This window comes from Myotis myotis, unplaced genomic scaffold (assembly GCF_014108235.1).
Source record: "Myotis myotis isolate mMyoMyo1 unplaced genomic scaffold, mMyoMyo1.p scaffold_m19_p_36, whole genome shotgun sequence".
Classification (NCBI taxonomy): Eukaryota; Metazoa; Chordata; class Mammalia; order Chiroptera; family Vespertilionidae; genus Myotis; species Myotis myotis.
Genome location: NW_023416342.1, coordinates 1,500,528 through 1,522,731, shown reverse-complemented (window position 1 = coordinate 1,522,731; position 22,204 = coordinate 1,500,528). Strand labels below are relative to the sequence as shown.

At 54.5% G+C, this 22,204-nt stretch overlaps 1 protein-coding gene across 1 annotated transcript in view; it reads right to left on the bottom strand.

Moving 5' to 3' along the window:
• NDST4 (N-deacetylase and N-sulfotransferase 4) overlaps positions 1-22,204 on the bottom strand; it is a 174,760-nt gene that overhangs the window by 21,790 nt on the left and 130,766 nt on the right. Inside the window, exons 8-9 of the mRNA XM_036303309.1 lie at positions 14,716-14,898; positions 1,402-1,498 (exon numbers count right to left, since the gene is read on the bottom strand). Coding sequence (XP_036159202.1) covers positions 1,402-1,498; positions 14,716-14,898 — 280 coding nt within the window. The remainder of the gene's footprint in view (positions 1-1,401; positions 1,499-14,715; positions 14,899-22,204) is intronic.

Here is a 22,204-nt window from a genome sequence, read left to right as displayed (position 1 = left end):
GTTTCATTTCTTTCTAGTCGTCCCAGAGTTAGCACCACTGCACGGGAGTTGGTAGATAATTAATGCACATTTAAAAAAATTTTACTGATTTGAGAGAGAGAGAGAGAGAGGGGGAGAGAGAGAGAGAGAGAGAGAGAGAGAAGGAGAAACATGAGTTTGTTGTTCTACTTATTGACGCACTCATTGGTTGCTTCCTGTACGTGCCCTGGCCGGGGCGGAACCTGAGCCTTGGTGAATGCAGACGGCGCTGGAGCCCCCGAGCCCCCCTCCCCCTGCCCGGCACCCCGAGCCCCCGCCAGGGCCGTCATGCACATTTAAGCAACGGCGACAAAGGTGCAGGTCTGAGGCCTGAGCTGCCCTGCCGCTTCCTGCTGTGGAACAGCCTACGTTCCTGGAGGAAGAGCCTTCAGCGCCAACACCCACAGGCTGCGGACTGCTGCGGCCTCAGCGCCTCTGCTCGTGCGGGTCCGCCCCTCTACGTGGGCCTGCATGTCCGTGTCTGCGTGGTGCGCTCACCCGTGAAAACGCTCTCCCCGAAGCAGTGGGTCCCCGATACAGCGACTCAATAAAAACTGTAATAACCAGGACACGAGCGCCGCACATAAAGCTGCCCCCTCCGGCCGCAGTGTAACATACTCTAATGGGAAGTGTCATCTGGCCGCTGAGTTACTCCCTGCGACGCCCCTGTCCTTCGGCGCAGAGAGCACGGAGGAGCCCAGGTGCCCGTGGGAGTCAGCCCAGGCCGCCTCACACCTGATGATGGGTACCCCCACCCCCACACACGTGAACATTTTAAGGCAATAAAGACAGTGGCTCTAAAAAAAGCCATTCAAGGCAGACATCGGCGCCACATGGTTTGCCCGGAGCTCTTTGTACAATAACTGAGGCAGGGTACTCAGGCAAAGCCGCGGAAAGCAGAAATTAAACACCAGGTAGCAGGACAGACCCTCAACGTTGTCCAAAATGTGGTCTAGCCCTGGCCGGTCTGGCTCAGTGGGTAGAGTGTCGGCCTGCGGACTGAAGGGTCCCAGGTTCGATTCCAGCCAAGGGCACATGCCCGGGTTGCGGGCTCGATCCCCAGTGGGGGGGCGTGCAGGAGGCAGCCGATCCATGATTCTCTCTCATCATGGATGTTTCTATCTCTCTCTCCCTCTCCCTTCCTCTCTGACATCAATAAAAATATACTTTAAAAAACGTGACATCTGTGCAATGATTTTAAAAGCTAAAACTTCAGTCCCTGAGCCCGGTTCCCGGGCAGCACCCGGACCGCGGCGTGAAGCCGGGCCCCAGCAGCGGGCCCCATGCCTGGGTGTCTCCTCGTCCCATGCGCACCAGCCCAGTGACGCCACAGATGCCACGTCCCAGGACACGGACGCGCGCCCGCCCGGCGGAGGCCCTCACCTGTCTTCTGCGGCCCGATGACGAGGAAGCGAGGTAAGTGCTCGCAGGTCTTCTCTCGGGACCAGATGTCCTTATGCCGTTTGTCATCACAGGGGTTCTGCAAAGAGGATGCACCGTGAGCTCCGGGGCCATGCGCCCGGCCCGGCCACAGCGCAGCACCGGGGAGAGGAGCGGGTCAGACGCGTGCCCGACCCCCGACCCCGGATCAGACCGTGTTCCGCCCTGGCCCTGTGATGTCCAGGGTCACCCGCTGCGGACGGCGTGGTCCCAGCTGCCGGGGCCCGCCCTCCATTCCTGTGTTCCGTCTGCGTACCCGCGTCACCGCCTGAACTTGGTTTGTAAAATAACTGGACCCAGGAGTTACTCAGGCAAAGCCACACAGCAGAAATCAAGCACCGGGCAGCAGGACATAAACTCGATGTGGTCAAGAAGTTGACGTCTGTGCGGCGGTTTTCAAATCTCTCGCTAAACCTCAGTCCCTGACTCCATTTCCCAGGTGGACCCGGACCATGTGCTCAGCCCTGCTCTCCCCGGTCCCCCTGGAGGCTGGGAGGTCGGCCTTGAACTCCAGCCGAGGCCATGGCCTCCTTTCCTCTCCTCCCACTCTGTGTACCGGCCGCCGACCCAGCCAAACCCCAGTGTGGCCCCGCCGATGAGTCGGTGGCAGGTAGGGTCATACCTGTGGCCACCTCCTGTCCCTCCTCTTCCCCCTGGGTCACTGCTGGACGGCAGAGGCGAGGGAACCCAGACCCAACCCATCGCCCAGCTTTGCCTCATCCCAACCTTCCCCTCCTGTCCTGCCCATCCCACCCTTTTCCGCGGCCAGGACCAGGGTTCTCACCCAAACCAGGACGCTTCTGAGAATTCCCGGGCCCTGCAATGGGAAGGATGCACCTCTGAAACATTCACTGGCTGGCAATTGGCTTTATGATGCCACCAATTCAAAAGGAAAGACAGTCAAACATCGCGCTCATGACGTTCTTTCTGAACAGCACGTGGGGCAGGAAAACAATGATGTTTCTATCCGAGTACGGAAAGTGACACAGGCGACCAGTCACGGACGTCCACACTGACGCCCCCTCGGTCCTCGGCCACACGGCCCCCTCCCCAAGGCCCTTCCTGGTTCAGACCCGTCATGCTCACTGCCAGCCCCTTCTCTACTGGCCACTGCGTCTTCGTCGTTTTCTGTTTCGATCCTCACCCGGGACATACTGTTTTTGTGTTTCCTTTTTCTTTTCTTTCTTAAAAAATATGTTTTTATTGATTTCAGAGAGGAAGGGAGAGGAAGAGGGAGATGGAAACATCAGTGATGAGAGAGAATCATGGATCGGCTGCCTCCTGCACACCCCACATGGGGATGGAACCTGCAACCCAGGCATTTGCCCTGACCAGTAATTGAACCGTGACCTCCTGGTTCAGAGGTCAACGTTCAGCCACTTGAGCCACGCTGGCCTGGCCAAGGATATGTTTTTATTGACATATAGAGAGGGAGGGAGAGAGAGAAACATTAATCAGCTGCCTCCTGTACACACAGGAGTTGTGGGTTTGACAGTAATTGAGCCCACAAGTTAGGCATAGGCCCTGACTGGGATTTGAACAAGCCACCAATGATGTATAGAGTGACTCTCCAGCCAACGGAGCCACCGGCCAAGGCTCGGCCGCTATGCTTTTGATTGTCGAAGTGTTTTCTCTATCGGGTTGAGGTAAGCTCAGAGTAAATTCTGTTAAAGGGAACTCTTTTTGGTTCAATTTTTTTTATACGGAAATGTTTAATATTAGAGACCAAATATTTTCACAGTGATTTTCATTTAGAGTTTCCTTTATGACAGATACTTTTTCAAGGTAAAACTTGTCAGATAAGTTGTCTGTAATTATGATTCTTTTGACCATGTTGTCCAACACAGCTTCTGCAAAACCAGACTTCTCAACCCCACTCCATTCCAGCTCCGAGTACAATTTCATTAATTAAAGTTAGGAGAGCCCGGCTGAGTGGGTGAGCATCGGCCTAGGAACCAGGAGGTCACGGTTCGATTCCTGTTCAGGGCACAGGCCCGGGTTGCGGGCTCCATCCCCAGTGTAGGGTGTGCAGGAGGCAGCCAATCAATGATTTTCTCTCATCACTAATGTTTCTCTCTCTCTCCCCCTTCCACTCTGAAATCAATAAAAATATCTATAATAATAAAAGCATAATATGCTAATTAGACCAGATGTCCTTCTGGACCAGCGGTTCTCAACCTGTGGGTCGCGACCCCTTTGGCGGTCGAACGGCCCTTTCACAGGGGTTGCCTAAGACCATCCTGAATATCAGATATTTACATTATGATCCATAACAGTAGCAACATTACAGTTATGAAGTAGCAACAAAAATAATTTTATGGTTGGGTCACAACATGAGAAACTATATTTAAAGGGCCAAAAGGTTGAGAACCACTGTTCTAGATGAAGCTGGGGCTGCGAGGGAAGCCCAGGTCCCAGGTGCCAGAGGGAAGCTGGTGCCGGCAGCCGGGGTAAGGAAGGCCTACTCTTGCACGAATTTCATGCATCGGGCCTCTAGTGTTTTAATAAAAGGTAGAAGATATGTCAAGAAATGCTAACCACAGTTGAACTTCCAGAGTTTAATGAAAGAATGCCCTGTTAAACCCTCAATTTCACTCCAGTTCTCATTATGTAATTTACCCAGTCCCTCTCCTTCTTGTTTTAAAGCTTTGTTTTGTTTTTAAAGAAGGTGAATAGCACTGAAGGCAAAAACGTTCAAGATATCTTTTCCTCAAAAGAATAGTTTTCTCAGAAATAAGTTTCAAAGCTCATTCTTGTCGGTGTCATTACAGAGCCCAGAGGCCCTGGATCACCGTTACATCCCTGGGGTCTTGCCAGCCTGCTGAGCTGGTGGCCGATGCTAGTCAGACCCGGCAGGTCCAGGTGGTCACTCTACCTGCTATGGTGGACGTGCGCTCAGAGGGGAGGCTCTCGGGCAGGTTCCAGGGCCCGGACGTCAGGGTCTCTGAGGTCCAGTGTCCGGCAAGGCCAGGACACCCTCTCACAGCGAAGGGAGCGTCCCTGTGCTTTGCAGCTGAGAAAGTGCATTGGGCTGCATGGCCTCTGGGTTTGGAGTGGCACCTCCTTGCTCCAGGGGACGCTGTTGTGTCGCTAGCCGGGCATGCAGAGGACCACTGGTTCTGAGTGGCCCCAGAACAAGAACCGGCCCACAGGAGGCAGGCAGAGGGGCCAGGCGGACCATGGACTCCGGCCTCTGGTGCAAGAAGGTGTCTAGCAGAATTCCGGTCAATCCCCAGGCAGACACAGCAGGCGCCCGGGGTGCTGAGCCGGGTGCCCTCAGGCCACCTGGTGCGCTCCTGGCCCCGGAAGAGAGGTCGCCTGTGCACTGAGCACCGGCCACCTGGGGCCCTGGGTGACCACGTGGAGCGGAGCCGACCTCCTGTCGGTCTGTACAGAGTTGTGAGGAGGCAGACATTGTTTACTCGCCTCTGTATTTGCAGAGCGTCCTCGTCACGGCGACCGGGCCTGTGCTCTGACTCACTGCGCCTCACGGCGCTTCTCTGGAGAAGGCGAGGGCTGGGGTCAGGCTGAGAATCGCCACACCGCTCGCTGGGACATCCTGCCACGAGGGAAATGGAACTCCAGCCGGAGCAGGCAGCCTGCGCAGGGCGTGGCTGCTGGGCGCATCCGGGCAGCTCAAGGTCACGGCTGGTCAGCGAGGAGCCCGTTCTGCCCCGTTAGCTGAGCCTGTGGTCACACTGTGGCCACCATCACGCTGTGGCCACCATCACGCTGTGGCCACCATCACGCTGTGGCCACCATCACGCTGTGGCCACCATCATGCTGTGGCCACCATCACACTGTGGCCACCATCATGCTGTGCCCGCCGCTGCAGACACACGCGCACTTGCTCTACAGTCTGGAAATAACCTATTTTTCTGGGCAATGGCCTATGTTTTTCCAATTTGATCAACATGTTGCCAATTCTTCTAGCATAAGCTAATAACTACCCTAAACCTGCCTTTTTTTAATCAGTTGTTAAGAGTCCAAGCTCAGGGGAGACTGCCCGGGTGTTCAGCAATTTTCCTAAATTCCCTGGGATCCAGTTTCCTTGTTCACAAAGTAAGGTTGGTGTATCTACCTCACATGGGTATTGAGGGCAGTCGATGCGTCTCTGTGTTTAAAATGAGGACACTGAGCTCTCGGAGAGCAAGTGCTCATTGTGAGACCCCACAAAGCCCAGCCCTTTCTCTATCCAGATGAGTTAGGCCATTGGCAGAGCAGAGACCTCACCTTCACTGAGGATGGGTTTGTGGCTAATGTCTGTCCTGAGGGAGATGTCCTGGTCCCATCAGAAAGCATGCACATTGGGTGGCTGCCCCACCACAACGAATTTTCTGTCACCATCTGATGACTAGACGTGTGGGATGTGAGTTCCTGGAGGACTAGACGGTTGGGATTTGGGTTCCTGGACAGGGAGAGAGCTGGGCTTCTCCAGATGCCTCGAGGGTAAAGGATGCCCTAGGCCAGTGGTCGGCAAACTCATTAGTCAACAGAGCCAAATATCAACAGTACTTCTTCAAAATAGACTCGCCCAGGCCGAAAACCGACTTCTGCGCATGGGCCACGAAGTTTCAATCGCACTGTATGTGCGCCCGCACGTGGTATTTTGTGGAAGAGCCACACTCTAGGGGCCAAAGAGTCGCATGTGGTTCGTGAGCTGTAGTTTGCCGACCAGGGCCCTACGCTGACCCAAGACCCTATATGGACCCTGCTGGTCCATTCATTTATGGATGCACTTGCTGTCTGGCTCCTGCCACTCGCCCACTAACGGATGTAGCACTTATCCTCAGGTGTCAACTCCAATGTTCCCCGTGAGGGCCGTCCCGGCTCCTGTCTCTACTGCAGTTCCTGTCCCAACCTCCTCCCCGCATTTCTGTGCTGGCACAATCTTACTCAGGACGGGTTGGTAGTGTTTTACATAATAGTGCCGGGATATTGGTCATACTTCTGTGTCCACTGGAGTGAGCTCGCGGACCAGCAGATCCTCGTTGCTGCAATGAAATTGGAAAAACACAGGACAGGGCCTGAGAGCGAGGGCGTGGATGGGCGTGGCTGCCAGGATGGGTAGGAGCAGTGCTGATGGGCAGGGGCGCTGCCACCTGCTCCAAAGCTGACCTCCCGGGGACTGTGTGGGCCTGTCCCTGCGTCTCCCACAGAAAACAGGCTCCAGCATGGCTCTCCAGTGGCCCCAGTGCTAGCTCCCGCAGCTCACCTGGCACTTTGGACTCACACCTGCTCCTCAAACTGCTCTTCACACTGCTGCTCACACCTGCTCCTCACACTGCTCCTCACACTGCTGCTCACACTGCTCCTCACACTGCTCCTCACACCTGCTCCTCACACTGCTGCTCACACCTGCTCCTCACACTGCTCCTCACACTTCTCCTCACACTGCTGCTCACACCTGCTGCTCACACTGCTCCTCACACTGCTCCTCACACTGCTCCTCACATCTGCTCCTCACACTGCTCCTCACACTGCTGCTCACACTGCTGCTCACACTGCTCCTCACACTGCTCCTCACACCTGCTCCTCACACTGCTGCTCACACTGCTCCTCACACTGCTCCTCACACCTGCTCCTCACACTGCTGCTCACACCTGCTCCTCACCTGCTCCTCACACTGCTCCTCACACCTGCTCCTCACACTGCTCCTCACACTGCTGCTCACACTGCTGCTCACACCTGCTCCTCACACTGCTCCTCACACCTGCTCCTCACACTGCTCCTCACACTGCTCCTCACACTGCTGCTCACACCTGCTCCTCACACTGCTCCTCACACTGCTCCTCACACCTGCTCCTCACACTGCTCCTCACACTGCTGCTCACACTGCTGCTCACACTGCTGCTCACACCTGCTGCTCACACTGCTCCTCACACTGCTGCTCACACCTGCTCCTCACACTGCTCCTCACACTGCTCCTCACACTGCTGCTCACACCTGCTCCTCACACTGCTCCTCACACTGCTGCTCACACCTGCTCCTCACACTGCTCCTCACACTGCTGCTCACACGGCTGCTCACACTGCTGCTCACACCTGCTGCTCACACTGCTCCTCACACTGCTGCTCACACCTGCTCCTCACACTCCTCCTCACACTGCTGCTCACACCTGCTGCTCACACTGCTCCTCACACTGCTGCTCACACCTGCTCCTCACACTTCTCCTCACACTGCTGCTCACACTGCTCCTCACACTGCTCCTCACACCAGCTCCTCACACTGCTCCTCACACTGCTGCTCACACCTGCTCCTCACACTGCTCCTCACACCTGCTCCTCACACTGCTCCTCACACTGCTGCTCACACTGCTCCTCACACTGCTGCTCACACCTGCTCCTCACACTGCTCCTCACACTGCTCCTCACACTGCTCCTCACACCTGCTGCTCACACCTGCTGCTCACACTGCTCCTCACACTGCTGCTCACACTGCTCCTCACACTGCTCCTCACACTGCTGCTCACACCTGCTGCTCACACTGCTGCTCACACTGCTCCTCACACTGCTCCTCACACCTGCTGCTCACACTGCTGCTCACACTGCTGCTCACACCTGCTGCTCACACTGCTCCTCACACTGCTGCTCACACTGCTCCTCACACTGCTCCTCACACTGCTCCTCACACTGCTGCTCACACCTGCTGCTCACACTGCTCCTCACACTGCTCCTCACACTGCTGCTCACACCTGCTGCTCACACCTGCTCCTCACACTGCTCCTCACACTGCTCCTCACACTGCTCCTCACACTGCTGCTCACACCTGCTGCTCACACTGCTCCTCACACTGCTCCTCACACTGCTCCTCACACTGCTCCTCACACCTGCTCCTCACACTGCTCCTCACACTGCTGCTCACACCTGCTGCTCACACTGCTCCTTGTGAAGAGCTTTCTTCCTCGGTGGATGTTATTATTTTGTGACGGTACCATGTGAGGTATTTTTTCATCAATAATTCTGTATTGTTGAAAGCACTACATGTGATTCCTCGCTGTGTTTTGATGTCAGGCAATAGAAACGTAGCTGCCACGGCCTCCACTTGCTGAGTTTCTTCGCAGAGAATGCGACGAAGACGGCGTCTCGGTGGCGGTGGTGCCAGGCGCTTGCTCAGGTGGCTTCGTTCCCCTTCTCCAAGGCAGGAGGGCAAAGCGTGGGGGTCGGGACCCGGGAAAGCCAGGCTTCTGTGGACTCGCTCTTGGCCGCACACGCACAGCAGGCCACACCCTCCTCTCCCACGGCCCATGTCTTCGCCACTCAAACCCGGGCTTTTGGCCCTGGCTTGTTGGCTCAGCCTGCAGACTGAAGGGTCCCAGGTTTGATTCCCGGTCAGGGCACATGTCCGGGTTGCAGGCTCCATCCCCAGTATGGGGTGTGCAGAAGGCAGCCGATCAATGATTCTCTTTCATCATTGATGTTTTTCTCTCTCTCCCTCTCCCTTCCTCTCTGAAATCAATGAAAGTATATTTTTTAAAAAGAGGAACCCTCCTTCATGCTTCCTCAGGGTTATTCTATCAAAACAAAGGAGCCGTGAATTTCCAGGAACCCGGGAACGTAATTTTTAGGCCCCCCACCCCAGGGGTACGCGGGGAGGGCACACTCGGGGGCAGATTTCTGCATGCTGTGGGCACACGTCTCCATGCGACAGCTTTGAGAGACTCAGCCTCCCTCGAAGGAGCTCAGTGCACTGGTGGCCCTGCTGCTGTCCGTGGGCGGACACTCACGTGGCACTTTTTAATGAGGTGACAATGCAGTTTTACAGACACGGCTGTCAGGCCACAGGCCCGGGTGCTAATGAAAATGGACATAAAGAGCCAGAGGAGATGAACTACATGCAAAGGCTGTCAACGATAAGAATAAAGTTAAAAAAAATGCAAAGATTATCGCTGTGAACGTTTTCTTTTTATTTGTGGAAATAAAAAAAGTGTGAATTAAAAATCTAATGGAAAATGACCGTTGACTGAGTTTTTAAGAGCTAACCATGCTACGTAGTAATGCACGCTTAGCAATATGAACATGTCCCCACACACGGAATCTGAGACTGACAGACACTGTAGCCCGATCTACCTGACTCTGTCGGGCTGTGGTGAATGGGCTAGAAAATGGTGTCAGTTAATTGGTGTCAGTTATGCGTTTATGTTTTTTAAAATATGATTTTATTGACTTTAGAGAGAGAGGAAGGGAGAGGGAGAGAAAGATAGAACCATCAATGAGAGAGACACATCTGTCAGCTGCCTCCTGCACACTCCCTACTGGGGATTGAGCCTGCACCCCGGGCACGTGCCCTGACCGGGAATTGAACCCCCAAACCTCTTGGTCCCTGGGATGATGCTCAACCCCTGAGCCACACCAGCTGGGCTGTGTTTATGTTTTTGACGAAACGGAACCCTGTATAAAGGCCCGGCTGCTGATGCCCACAGCTGGACGTGTTGCTACCGTAACTACGAGTAGGCGAGGAGAGACTCGCCGGGAAGGAGCTGGGCAGCAGTTGTGCTTTATCTTTCCGGAGCCTCCCGCAGCCTCGGACGCAGCTCATGGCCCACAGAGTCTGTCAGGTTTTCTTCAATGCGGCAGCCACTGCCAACGCCGTGGGCCTGAGTGATCCCTGACCCTCACCGCTGTCCGCTCCCCTCCCTGTCCTTCTTCTGAGATCCATCTGAGAAGGCGTGGCTTTGGTTCATGCGAAATGTTTGCAACGTCACCTCCCGTCTGAAGAAGCCACATTAACGATGCACCTCCCAGAATGCAATGGGAGTCTCTTACTCTCCTTTACTTAGATGCTCTGACAGCAGCTCTGTTTCGATGACACATCTGAAGATTTCTAAACGTATATGAATGGCAGCAACGGTCACAGAACTGTGCGAACTCTCTAGCCTTTTCTGGCGAATTCTGTCATTTCGTAAGAGTGTCCCAGAAACGGACCTCTGTGCTGCTTTTCAAACGAGAACCGTCAGGCCCTGCCAGCGTTTCCTGTGTCTGTAGATGTTCTGCCTCCTCCACAGCGACGTGGTCCCTGAAACACAGTTCTATGTCCCGTTTCTAATGTTCATCGATCCCCCCAAACCAGCACCATGTTTCATGCTGAACAAACACTCAATATTTAGAATCCTCATGGTGCCCCAATCATATGCCATTCACTCCTCAGCAAACAAATAGTGTCCCTGATATAAAAACAAAACAAAACACAATTAGCTAGCCTAAAGAAAACCTCACAGTGTTAATGATACACATTCGTCATGAAAACAACACTTTTGTCTAAAGCAGAAGAAAGAGTAGAGCTTGGGAGCATTGCCTCGTTTTTCATGTCAGCTGTCGGCACCCTTCTTTACGTTGCTGCTTTTTCTGGTTATTGTGCCATGAATTATAGATATCGCATAAGCAAACGTGTGTGAGAACAGGAGCAGTTTACTCCCGATGATTTATCAACGTCGCAAGTGTGTGGGACACGCTGCTTTGCCTTTGTTCAGCACGGACGGGGTGTGACTGTAGGCATCTTATTAAGGACTAGAGGCCTGGTGCATGAAATTCCTGCACGGGTAGGGCCCCTAAGCCTGCCCGGGGATCAGTGCCAATCAGGGCCTTTGGGCTGCAGCTGGGACCTTCCTTCATTCTGTGCTATCCCCTGGTGGTCGGCGCACATCATAGTGACCGATTGAACTCCTGGTCTCCAGTCGAACTCCAAGGGGACAATGTGCACATCAGGCTTTTATATATATAGACTAGAGGCCCGGTGCACAAAAATTTGTGCACTTGGGGGGGTGGAGGGGTCCCTCAGCCCGGCCTGTGCCCTCTCACAGTCTGGGGCCCCTCGGGAGATAACGACCTGCTGGCTTAGGCCTGCTCCCAGGTGGCAGAGGGCAGGCCCAATCCCTAGGTGCAGCCCCTGCTCGGGCTCAGAGCAGGGCCGATTGGGGAGTTGGGGCGCCGCCCCCTGTCATGCACAGAGCAGGGCGGATCGGGAGGTTGCGATGCCACCCTCAGTCACGCTCAGGGTAGGGCCGATTGGGGGGTTGGGGCACCGCCCCCTGTCACACTCAAGGCAGGGTCGATGGGGAGGTTGCGGCGCCACCCCCTGTCACGCACAGAGCAGGGCCAATCAGGGGGTTGGGGCGCTGCCTCCTGTCATGCACAGAGCAGGGCCCATCAGGGGGTTGGGCAGCTCCCCCCGTCACGTACAGAGCAGGGCTGATCAGGTGGTTGAGGAGCTCCCCCTGTCACTCACAGAGTAGGGCCGATAGGGGAGTTGGGGCACCGCCCCCTGTCACACACAGAGCAGGGCGGATCAGGGGGTTAGGGCGCTGCCACTGTCACACTCAGGGCAGGGCCGATGGGGAGGTTATGCTCTACCCCATCACACACAGAGCAGGGCCCGTGGGGTGGGGGTTGGGGTGCTGCCCTCTATCACCCACAGAGCAGGGCCGATCAGGGGGTTGGGGCGCCACACCCTGTCACACACAGAGCAGGGCCAATCAGGGGGTTGGGGCACCATGCCCTGTCACACACAGAGCCGCAGGGCGATCAGGGGGTTGAGGAGCTACCCCCTATCAGGCACAGAGGAAGGCTGATCAGGGGGTTGGGGCGCCTTCCCCTGTCACGAACAGAGCAGGGTGGATAGGGAGGTTGTGGCCCTGCCCCCGTCACACACAGAGCCACAGGGCAATCAGTGGGTTTGGGCGCTGCCCCCTGTCATGCTGATCCCGGTGCCAGGAGGCCTGGTGGCGCCACTGATCCCATGCTGAGAGGCATATTACCCTTTTACTATATAGGATAGAGGCCTGGTGCATGGGTGGGGGCTGGCTGGTTTGCCCTGAAGGGTGTCCTGGATCAGGGTGGGGGTCCCCACTGGGGTGCCTGGCCAGCCTGGGTGAGGGGATGATGGCTGTTTGCAGCTGGTCACACACCCTTCAGGGTGGGGTCCCCACTGGGATGCCTGGCCAGTCTGGGTGAGGGGCTGAGGGCTGTTTGCAGCTGGTCACATGCCCTTCAGGGCATGTTGAAATTTTCAACATGCCTGACATGTTGAAATTATTTCAGGGTGGGGGTCCCCACTGGGGTGCCTGGCCAGCCTGGGTGAGGGGATGATGGCTGTTTGCAGCTGGTCAACCCCTTCAGGGTGGGGGTCCCCACTGGGGTGCCTGGCCAGTCTGGATGAGGGGCTAAGGGATGTTTTCAGGCTGGCGGGTGACTGAAGCTCCCAACTGCTCCTTTTTTTCTTTTTCTTTTTTTTTATTCTGGGCCAGCTTTAGCTTTGAGGCTTGGCTCCAGCTCTTAGGCCTCCGCTAGTGAAAGCAGGTTTCTGGCCTTTGTTTACCTTCTGTATTTGAAACAATGTTGCGATCCTGCTGGCTGAAGCCCGGAGTATTAAAGCAGGTTTCTGGGGTTTTGTTTAGCTTCTATATTTGTAACACAGTTGCTTAGAGTTGCAGCTCAGAGTCTGGCAGCAGCTGGCGGGGAACGTTGGAGCCCTCTGGCACTGAAGCAAGCAAGGCTCATGTTAGTTTCAAGCTGCCTGGTTGCCGGCCGCCATCTTGGCTGGCAGTTAATTTGCATATTGCCCTGATTAGCCAATGGGAAGGGTAGCGGTCATACACTAATTACCATGTTTCTCTTTTATTAGATAGGATGTTTGTACCTATTCATTGGCCACTCGGGTTATCACCTCACACAGGTGGCCAGGCCACTTACTGGGAGTGTGAGAATCCCACCTTATTAACCCACTGAGAGCGGCTTCAGAATGGGCTGGGCTCACGGTCATGGTTGTCTCCACGCGCCTGTGAAACATGTCCCCAGGAGCCAGACCCACAGGGACCCTCCACGGCTCCAGGAGGAAACCCTGTCCTCTGCTCCCTGTTTTCTCTCAAGTAGCTGCCTAGCCTCACGCCTGGGGATGCTCAGTGGACACACGTTGGGTGGATCCTGCCACCCAGACTGAGACACGCAACAGGGATCCTGGGGGTGAGCGCAGCACAGGCCCGAGGAGAGGGGAGAGGACGCTGAGTCTGTCCCGCAGGGATTTCTCCTGAGTGACACTGTTCCTTCCTCCTGCTCGGCGGGCCCTCAGACCTGCTCTGCTGCTGGCTCACCAGCCCCGTGGTTGGTGAATTGGGAAGAGCCAGGTGGGGAGGCGACTTTTCCAGCTGAGGCTACGAGCAGAGGGTTTGTGTCCCAGGCATTGAGGGTACGAGGCTCCCACTGTCTGTGAAAGCAATCCTCACACTGGTGATTCCTTTATTATTATTATATTTTATGTTTAAATATCTTTTTATTGATTTCAAAGAGGAAGGGAGAGGGAGAGAGAGAAACATCAATGATGAGAGAGAATCATGGACCTGCACACTCCACACTGGGGATCGAGCCCACAACCCGGGCCTGTGCCCTGACCGGGAATTGAACTGGGCAGCAATTCTTTTATTAATAGATCAGATCCTAGCAAAGGGTTGGTTAGATCTAAAGCAGTGGTTCTCAACCTGTGGGTAGTCAACCTGTGGGTCACGACCCCTTTGGGGGTTGAACAACCCTTTCACAGGGGTCACCTAAGACCATCAGAAAACACATGTATAATTACATATTATTTTTGTGATTAATCACTATGCTTTAATTATGTTCAATTTGTAACAATGAAAATACATCCTGCATATCAGATATTTACATGACGATTCATAACAGTAGCAAAATTAAAGTTATGAAGTAGCAACGAAAATAATTTTATGGTTGGGGGTCACCTCAACATGAGGTACTGTATTAAAGGGTCGCGGCATTAGGAAGGTTGAGAACCACTGATGTAAAGGAACGTAGCGACATGTTAAAGACGGACTGTGTTAAGCACGTGGTGAAGAAAGGCTCTTCGCTTTTTATGTTCACCCCCGTCCCTGCCCTGGGTTGTATACACCCATGTCAGAGTCTAGTCGCGGGGCCTTAGATGATGGCGCTTGGCTGTCTATTCCCTCCCATTCCCAGGGCGAGACACCCTCACCCCGAGAAGACATGAACCCTAAAACCACATCCTCGGTGCAGAAGTCCCCAACCAACCGGACCAACAACCGAAACCTCAGGAAAACAACACAACAGAAACACGCAAACACTTAGCCCGTCAAACAAACAAAATGCATCACTGAAGAGGAGAAAACCATTATTTAAGGAAGTGTGTGCCAAACGCTGGCTGTACTCTCTGCAGCTGAGCTCTTACCCCTGATGGGCACTCATAGTCTCCCTGCCCGCCCCCTGATTCTCCCCCCCCACCCCACGCCCGTGTTACCTGCCAGAGTGGGTCCCTCTGCTCTGGGAAGAGCTCAAAGTACTTGTGGGCCAGCTGCAGGGGAGGCAGCGTCTGTAGGCGCAGGTTGGTCCAGCTCTGCACGAAGTTGGCCAGGTTCACGAAGGTGTAGGACCCCAGGCGGTCATTGCCGTAGTTGGACAGGTGGGTCATGAAGATGCTGATCTGGAAGAAGAACGAGAATGAGCGGACAGAGCATGTGCAAAAGCTCAAGTGGCAGAGGAGCCCCAGGCAGTGCCTCCCCCACGGGGATTTCCTGAGAAGCAGAGCCATCATTTTAGCTGGTGCGATGGACTGAGCCCTATTCCACCCCCCCAATTCGTATGTTGAAACTGTGACCCCAATGTGACTGCATTGAGAGATAAGGCCGTGAGGGAGGGAACCAAGGTTAAAGGAGGTCATCAGGGCGGGGCCCTAACTGACAGGTGTGGTGGGCTCGCTCTCTGTCTCTCCATCTCTCTCACCCCCATCAGTGCAGAGGGAGGAGCCCAGTGAGGACACAGCCGGACGACAGCTGTCTGTGGCCAGGAGGAGAGGCCTCATGGGGTGGGAGGAGGGAAGAGGGAGATGGGGGAAAAAGGAACATAAGTAATACTTTCAACAATAAAGATTTATTTTAAAGAAAAGAGAGAGAAAGAGAAAGTGTACTGGGTGGGCGGGGCCTCCATCAGGGACTCCAGCCTCCAGAGCCGGGAGCTGGGAGACAACAGAGCCAGTGGTACCTGGTTGGGGCGGCTCCTGCAGACACATGCGGGTGGAAGGCCACACGGGGGATTTCTACTTCAAAGTCATGCTCATAGTCACTCTGAAAACTAAGATGGGCCCGGCTGGCTTGGCTCAGTGGTTGAGCGCCAACCTATGAACCAGGAGGTCACTGTTCGATTCCTGGTCAGGGCACATGCCCGGGTTGCGGGCTCGATCCCCAGTGTGAGGCGTGCAGGAGGCAGCCGGTCCATGATTCTCTCTCATCATTGATGTTTCTCTCTCTCTCCCTCTCGCTTCCTCTCTGAAGTCAATACAAATGTATTAAAAAAAATGAAGACTGCAGTTGGGCCGGCACCCTTACCAGTCACGGGATGTGTGGCACCACTTTTCACATCAGTGTTCCCCGTCGTGGAACCAGGGCCCAAACCCAAAGGTCTGAGACCCGCCAGACGAGCGAGCAGGAAGCAGAGGCCCTGGGCCCTGAGATGGACGCTCGCCCAGTCCTCTCCTGCGGGAGGCACCACAAGGCCCAGGGAAACCGCTTCTTCTGGGCTAATGAGGGATTGTTATCGCCATAAAGACACTGAGTGTTTGCACAAAGCCGACTGCATTTAGCCCCAAACCCTTCCACACCCATTAGCCCTCTCCCACGGGTCCGACCTCACACCAACTCTAAAGGCACCGTCTTTGGTCCTGGGCTTCTGTGGGCCCAAGACGAGGGTGGAGAGGAGTCAAGGTCGGTACAGCCGAGAGGACATCAGACACTGGTGTGGACCCGGACATAATCCCGTCTACAACCCGCCGGGGCACAGAACGCTGACAAAGGCGGATTCTGTGAGGCCAAAAAATAACAACAACCACACAAACACCAAAAACTCAAGCACGGAGGGACCTGGAGAGTATTGTGCTAAGTGACATAAGCCCGTCCGAAAAAGACAAGTACGATGTGATCTCACTCCTACGTGGAATCTAAGTAACAAAATAAACGGATGAATGAAGTGGATCCAGAGACATGGAGGCAGGGAACAGAGTGCGGAATCTCAGAGGGAAGGCAGGGGAGGGAGGGTGGGTGGGAGGTAGTCAACCAAGGAGCTTGTGTGCATGTATGCATGGCCCATGGACACAGACAATAGGGTGGTTGAAGGCCTGGGACGGGAGGCGGGGGTGGGCTGGAGGGGGTCAATGGGGGGAAGGGGACATCTGTAATACGCTCAACAATAAAGACAAAACAACAAAAAGAAAACAAAATAAAACCCCACAGAACCTGAATCCAGAGAACTGCGCAGTCCTGACCTACGTGGCCAGGTGACTGAGGCAACTCACAAATGGCAGCTCTTCTTCTACAGTCAGCAGCGCAGGCCCTCGCTCCGCTCCTCAGCCCGCGTTGCCTTTACCGCGTGTTGTGGAGACCCATCTGTTACTTATTATCTAGATCCACAAGTATTGCAGAGCAGCTCCCATTATAACTAGGTACTTTATCAACTTCATTAGAAAAGCAAAAGTAAGGTAATGTCACCAATAATAACCTTAGAGCAAATATAACCTGTGACTTTAACCGGGAAATAGCACCGCAGGCCAGTGCGGAGGTGGAGGTCGGGGTTGGGGGCCGGTTTCCGCAGGGACCCATCCTGCCTCTGGGTAAGGGCCCGTGTTCTTGGTGTGCGCATGTGGGTCACCATGGATGTGGGCTTTTTGGAAATACACATGGGTTTTTGGTCACCACTGCGATGGGCTGTCGTTGTGGCCTGGCAGGCACAGCCAGCCGTCAGTCACGGTCATGCACGCGGGAGCATGGTCCCCAGACCCAGCATGCCATGGGGCAATGCCAATGCCCAAAGGGGACTCCCTTTGCCTTACAAACATAAAGCACTGGCTCCTCCCACACGCCCTGGTGGGTCCTGCAAGGTACACGTTAAAGGCATCGGGTACCTGAATGCCCTTTTACTTTATTTTATTTTTTTAAATATATTTTATTGATTTTTTACAGAGAGGAAGGGATAGGGATAGAGTTAGAAACATCGATGGGAGAGAAACATCGATCAGCTGCCTCCTGCACACCTCCCACCGGGAATGTGCTTGCAACCAAGGTACATGCCCTTGACCGGAATCGAACCCGGGACCTTTCAGTCCGCAGGCTGATGCTCTATCCACTGAGCCAAACCGGTCAGGGCCGAGTGCCCTTTTAACCGTGGAAACCCCCACCCCCATTCCACAGGATGATGAAGGCCTTGGGGTTGGGGAGGCTGTTAATATGGCTGCACATACTCCTCCCGGCGGGAGGCGGGGAGCAGAGGTTTAAAACAATAACTAGAATAATAACTAAAAGGTACACTGCGCTGAGCACGTGGGGGCGTGAATCTAAGGGGTGAAATGATGAAACCCTCACAGCATCCAACAGGTAGCTATGTCCCCGGCCGCTCTCACGGGTGGGAAACTGAGGCACAGCTAGGTGACCTGTCCAGTCCCCCGTCTGGTCACAACAGGGCAGGACTTAAAACCGGGCAGCTGGAGTCCTGAATCTGGCACGTGACATGCCTGACACCTCCCCCCAACCAGCTCAGAGAGTTTACAGCGTCATTGTATTCCTTTCTCCTTTTTGAAAGTAAAAATCAAATAAAAATGAACGTATTTGTAGATCTCTGTCTACAGAAGAAAATGCACAATCCCTGTAAGGGTCATCTCGGGGACTAGAGGAGGGTTCACACCTTCCTCCTGAGCTGGGAGGACAGAGGAGACGTGACTGTCGGAGTCTCACGCGAGAGGTTCCGGGACAATGAGCCAGTGTTTGGGAGGAACATTGCGGAGAGACTGCAAATGCATCTCGGAGGCAGACTCACGCCATGGCCCCTTCAGCCCCAGTGTCCCCGGGGGCTGCACGCAAAGCTTTTTATCCTAAAGGTCAACAGAGAAAGGCCCTTTGAGAACACAGCCTTCCCATAGCACTGTAGATGGAAATTTAAATTAAATGTCCCGATGCCGGTCGCCACGCTGTCCTTCCGTGAGATTCACGTGGAGCCGCTGAGCAGACTCGGGGCACCTCTGTCTCCAAGCTGAGCATGGACCAATGTCTATCTGTCTGTCTGTCTGTCTGTCTGTCCGACTCTCAGGAAGAGCTCGCTCGGCAGGACTAAATTCCGGGTTTTCCAGAACATACCGTGGTGTCAGGAGTCGATGACCATGTAGTTGCTGTTGTCCTCATGAGAACTTTATGAATCAGCACAGAGAATACTCGCCTGATCCCAGCGCCTCTGCATGCACCTCACGTCACGGCTGTGAGGACGAAGTAAGGCCGTGCGAGCGGGGGCTCCGGTGATAGCTCCTCAGGACTGGGTGATCCTGGGAACCGGCTGCAGCGGACGCCCGAGTCACAGAGTGAAGTCCCAGGACGCCACCACCTGCCTCTGGGGCTGTGATTTCAAGGTGGAGATTTAAGGCACCAAGAATCCCCAAAATCTGACAAAAGTATGAATAAAACTACCACCTGGAGAGAATGTAAAGTGTGTATCCCACGGGCAGATGTGCATTACGTTTCATCGGGGTCAACACAAGGCTTTTAGAGGCTTCCCGGCCACTCCTTCCAAGTCATTCACCCAGAGTCTCCTCAGGCAGAAGCCGGGCTCTGAGGGCCATGTAGGCCGAGGGTAGGCCCGGGAGCCCACCACGGCTGCCCCGTGGGTCTCAGGGGACCTGTGCATCCCATTCTAATCTCCCTTGGCTGAGAATAGACTCAAGCACTGTGGTCGTGACGGGGGCCATCCCTGCTGCATGGGCACTGTGACATGTTTCTTTGTCTCTGCAATTTGCCTGCTTCCCTGTGTTTGTTTCCATGTCTTAGGTAGAGCTGTATGTCTTCTAGAATTGGTAGAGTGGCCTTGTGTAGTGGGTGTCCTGTAGGGCCCAGTGGCTCAGCCTCCCAGCCACCTGAGCTGGGTACTCTAGGTGTGGCCCTTTGTGGGCTGTGTGCACAGTGTTGTTGTAGTTGAACCTTGATTGCTGTTGGTGTCACTGGGAGGAATTGACTTCCAGGCCAATTGGCTGTGAGGACCAGCTGTGACTACAGTGAAAGAGCAGGAGACACCCCTATGGAGCGGGACTTGCTTCAGTGGGGCTTTGGTGCTCACTGAGTCTGCCCCTTGAGTGTACCACTGGTGGATGTGGTAGGGTTGTAATCTGGAGTGAGCTAAAGCTGTCCTGCAGGTGCACTGGCTCTGGGGCCTCCTGGGAGGTGCAAAGTCAGCCACTGCCCTGCCTGGGGACACCTGTCAGGAGCTACAGAGAGATATGAAGATGGTTGCTACTTGTGTTGGGCTTGGAAGTTCCCAGGAAGGCTAAGCTGTGAAGGCAGGCTGCTGCTGGTGCCGGACCTGGGACCTCTTATTGAGAGGCATGAAGGCCAGTTTCTTCTTGTTTGAGAGATTTTAGCCAAGTCTGAAGCCTGAGCCAGGACAGGTCATTCATATGGAAAAGCTGCTGCAAACAGCTTGGGTGGGGCTGCAAATTGGGTTGGATGGGGCTGCAAATTGGATGGGGTGGGGTCTCAGAGAATCACCAAGGTGGAATGAACCAAGGTGTGAGCTAGGTTGATGGGGACTCAAATATGGCTGCCAGTCAGCTCTGTAGTGGGGGAGGTCTCAGCAGAGGAACAGTGACCTCTGCTAGCACTTTAGTCAGGGAGAAAGTGCCCTCAAGTTCTTGCCCCAATGCCAGACAACCCAGTTCCTCCTGGTATGTCCTTGGGTCCCTCCAAGCTTCTGCCCCAGAGCTGGAGTTCTGAGCGCGTGAGTCTGAGTAAGTCCATGTGCTGGCCCTTTAAGAGGAACTGCCTGGGACTCCAGCAGCCTCTGTGTCACTCAGCACAATCCCCACTGGGTTTTATAGCCTGAAGTTACAGGGGCTTTTCTTCTCAGCACTGGAACCCTGATCTGGGGGGCTGGTGTGGGGCTGGGACCTCTTGCTCCTCAGGGATGGCCTCTGCAGCCGAGATATCCTTCCCAACTGAAAAAAAAAAAAACGCCACACGTGGGTGCACAGTGTTGTTGTAGTTGAACCTTGATTGCTGTTGGTGTCACTGGGAGGAATTGACTTCCAGGCCAATTGGCTGTGAGGACCAGCTGTGACTACAGTGAAAGAGCAGGAGACACCCCTATGGAGCGGGACTTGCTTCAGTGACCAGCTTGTTCTGTGCCTCCATGCCTCCTACCAGTCTCCCTGTGTTTTCTTCTTTATTTCTCTGGTTGTCGGGCCTCCATCCAGCCAGATTTCAGGTGGTTCTGAACGACGGTGGTTCTGCATTTTGCTAGTAATTTTGACGTGGTGGTGGGAGGTGGTGAGTACTGTTTACCGATGGTGCCATCTTGGTTCTCTCTCCTATTTACTTTGAATCTTATCCTCCCGGAGCACCATCTAGAACAGGTGTCCCTGTGCGACATGGGTGCCACTGTTCACAGGTGCAGCTCACAGGGCCCGGAATTACTGCAGCCCAGAGAGACGGTTGTTCAGACATGAGCTTGTATCTCTCCTGCGACCAAAACCGGCAGGGGCATCGTGTCCAGTGGAGGAGTTCCGGAATGAGACGTCAGGGCTAATACCAGCAGGCCACTGCGGCGGCCACCCAAAGGTCCCTGAACTCTCTGCCATCACACAGGCTGGGCTGCCCCTGATCCAAGCCTCTACCTCCGTCCCTCCCTGGACCCTTGGCCCTCAGCTCTGTTATCACCAAACAGGAAACAAGTCTGAATCCTTCCTCCTTCTGTTGTAGAAACAGAAAACCAAATGCAAAGGCTCCAGAATTCATTCTTCATGAGACACCTAGGGTGTTCTTTCTGAACGCCAGGTGCAAGACGCATGCCCTGGATGTGGGAAGATGGTTACCTATGGAATAAACTCATGTAATGCTGAGTCTACAGTCCCAGGAGAAAGAGGTTTTGTGTAAATAGTAATGTGTAAATCGTGACAATAGGGAATTAAGTAAACATGACTGAACTCTATGGAGAATCCTGAAACGTGGGTAGAAGTAGTGTCATGGTGGGAAGTGGGGCAGGGTTATATAAACACTGTTGGCCCAGTACATGAAATTCATGCAAGGAGGGGGGTTCCCTCAGCCCAGGCTGCACCCTCTCCAATCTGGGACCCCTCAGGGGATGTCTGACTGCCTGTTTAGGCCTAATCCCACAGGAATCGGGCCTAAACTGGCAGTTGGACATCCCTCTCACAATCTGGGACCACTGGCTCCCAACCACTTGCCTGCCTGCCTGCCTGATTGCTCCTAACCACTTCTGCCTGCCAGCCTGATCACCCCTTAACCACTTCCCTGCCAGCCTGATCACCCCCAACTGCCCTCCCCTGCCGGCCTGATCTCATCCCAACTGCCATCTCTGCCTCGGCCCCCCACCACCACAGCTTTGTCCGGAAGGAGGTCGGACATCCAGAAGATGGCCAGTTGACCTGGTCTAATTAGCATATTACCCTTTTAATAATATAGATGGGTAGGCAGGCATCTTCCCCCGTCTTGAGGTGCAAGCTGTACATTAACTGTTTTATACGGATGTTCCTTTGCCTCTCTGGTGACATTGCTAACATACGAAACAGGAGAAAGGAAAGAGGGGGAAATAAAGGTCTCATTTCCTGTGAAATGCAGCATCCGATGGGGTTAACGTAGCTCCGACTGCAGGTGCAGGGCAGCTTCCTCCTCCTGTGCCTTCAAGGTCATGGTCAAGGGCGTGGTGTTAACAGCCAGAACCAGAAAGCCCAATGCAAGGCCTTACAC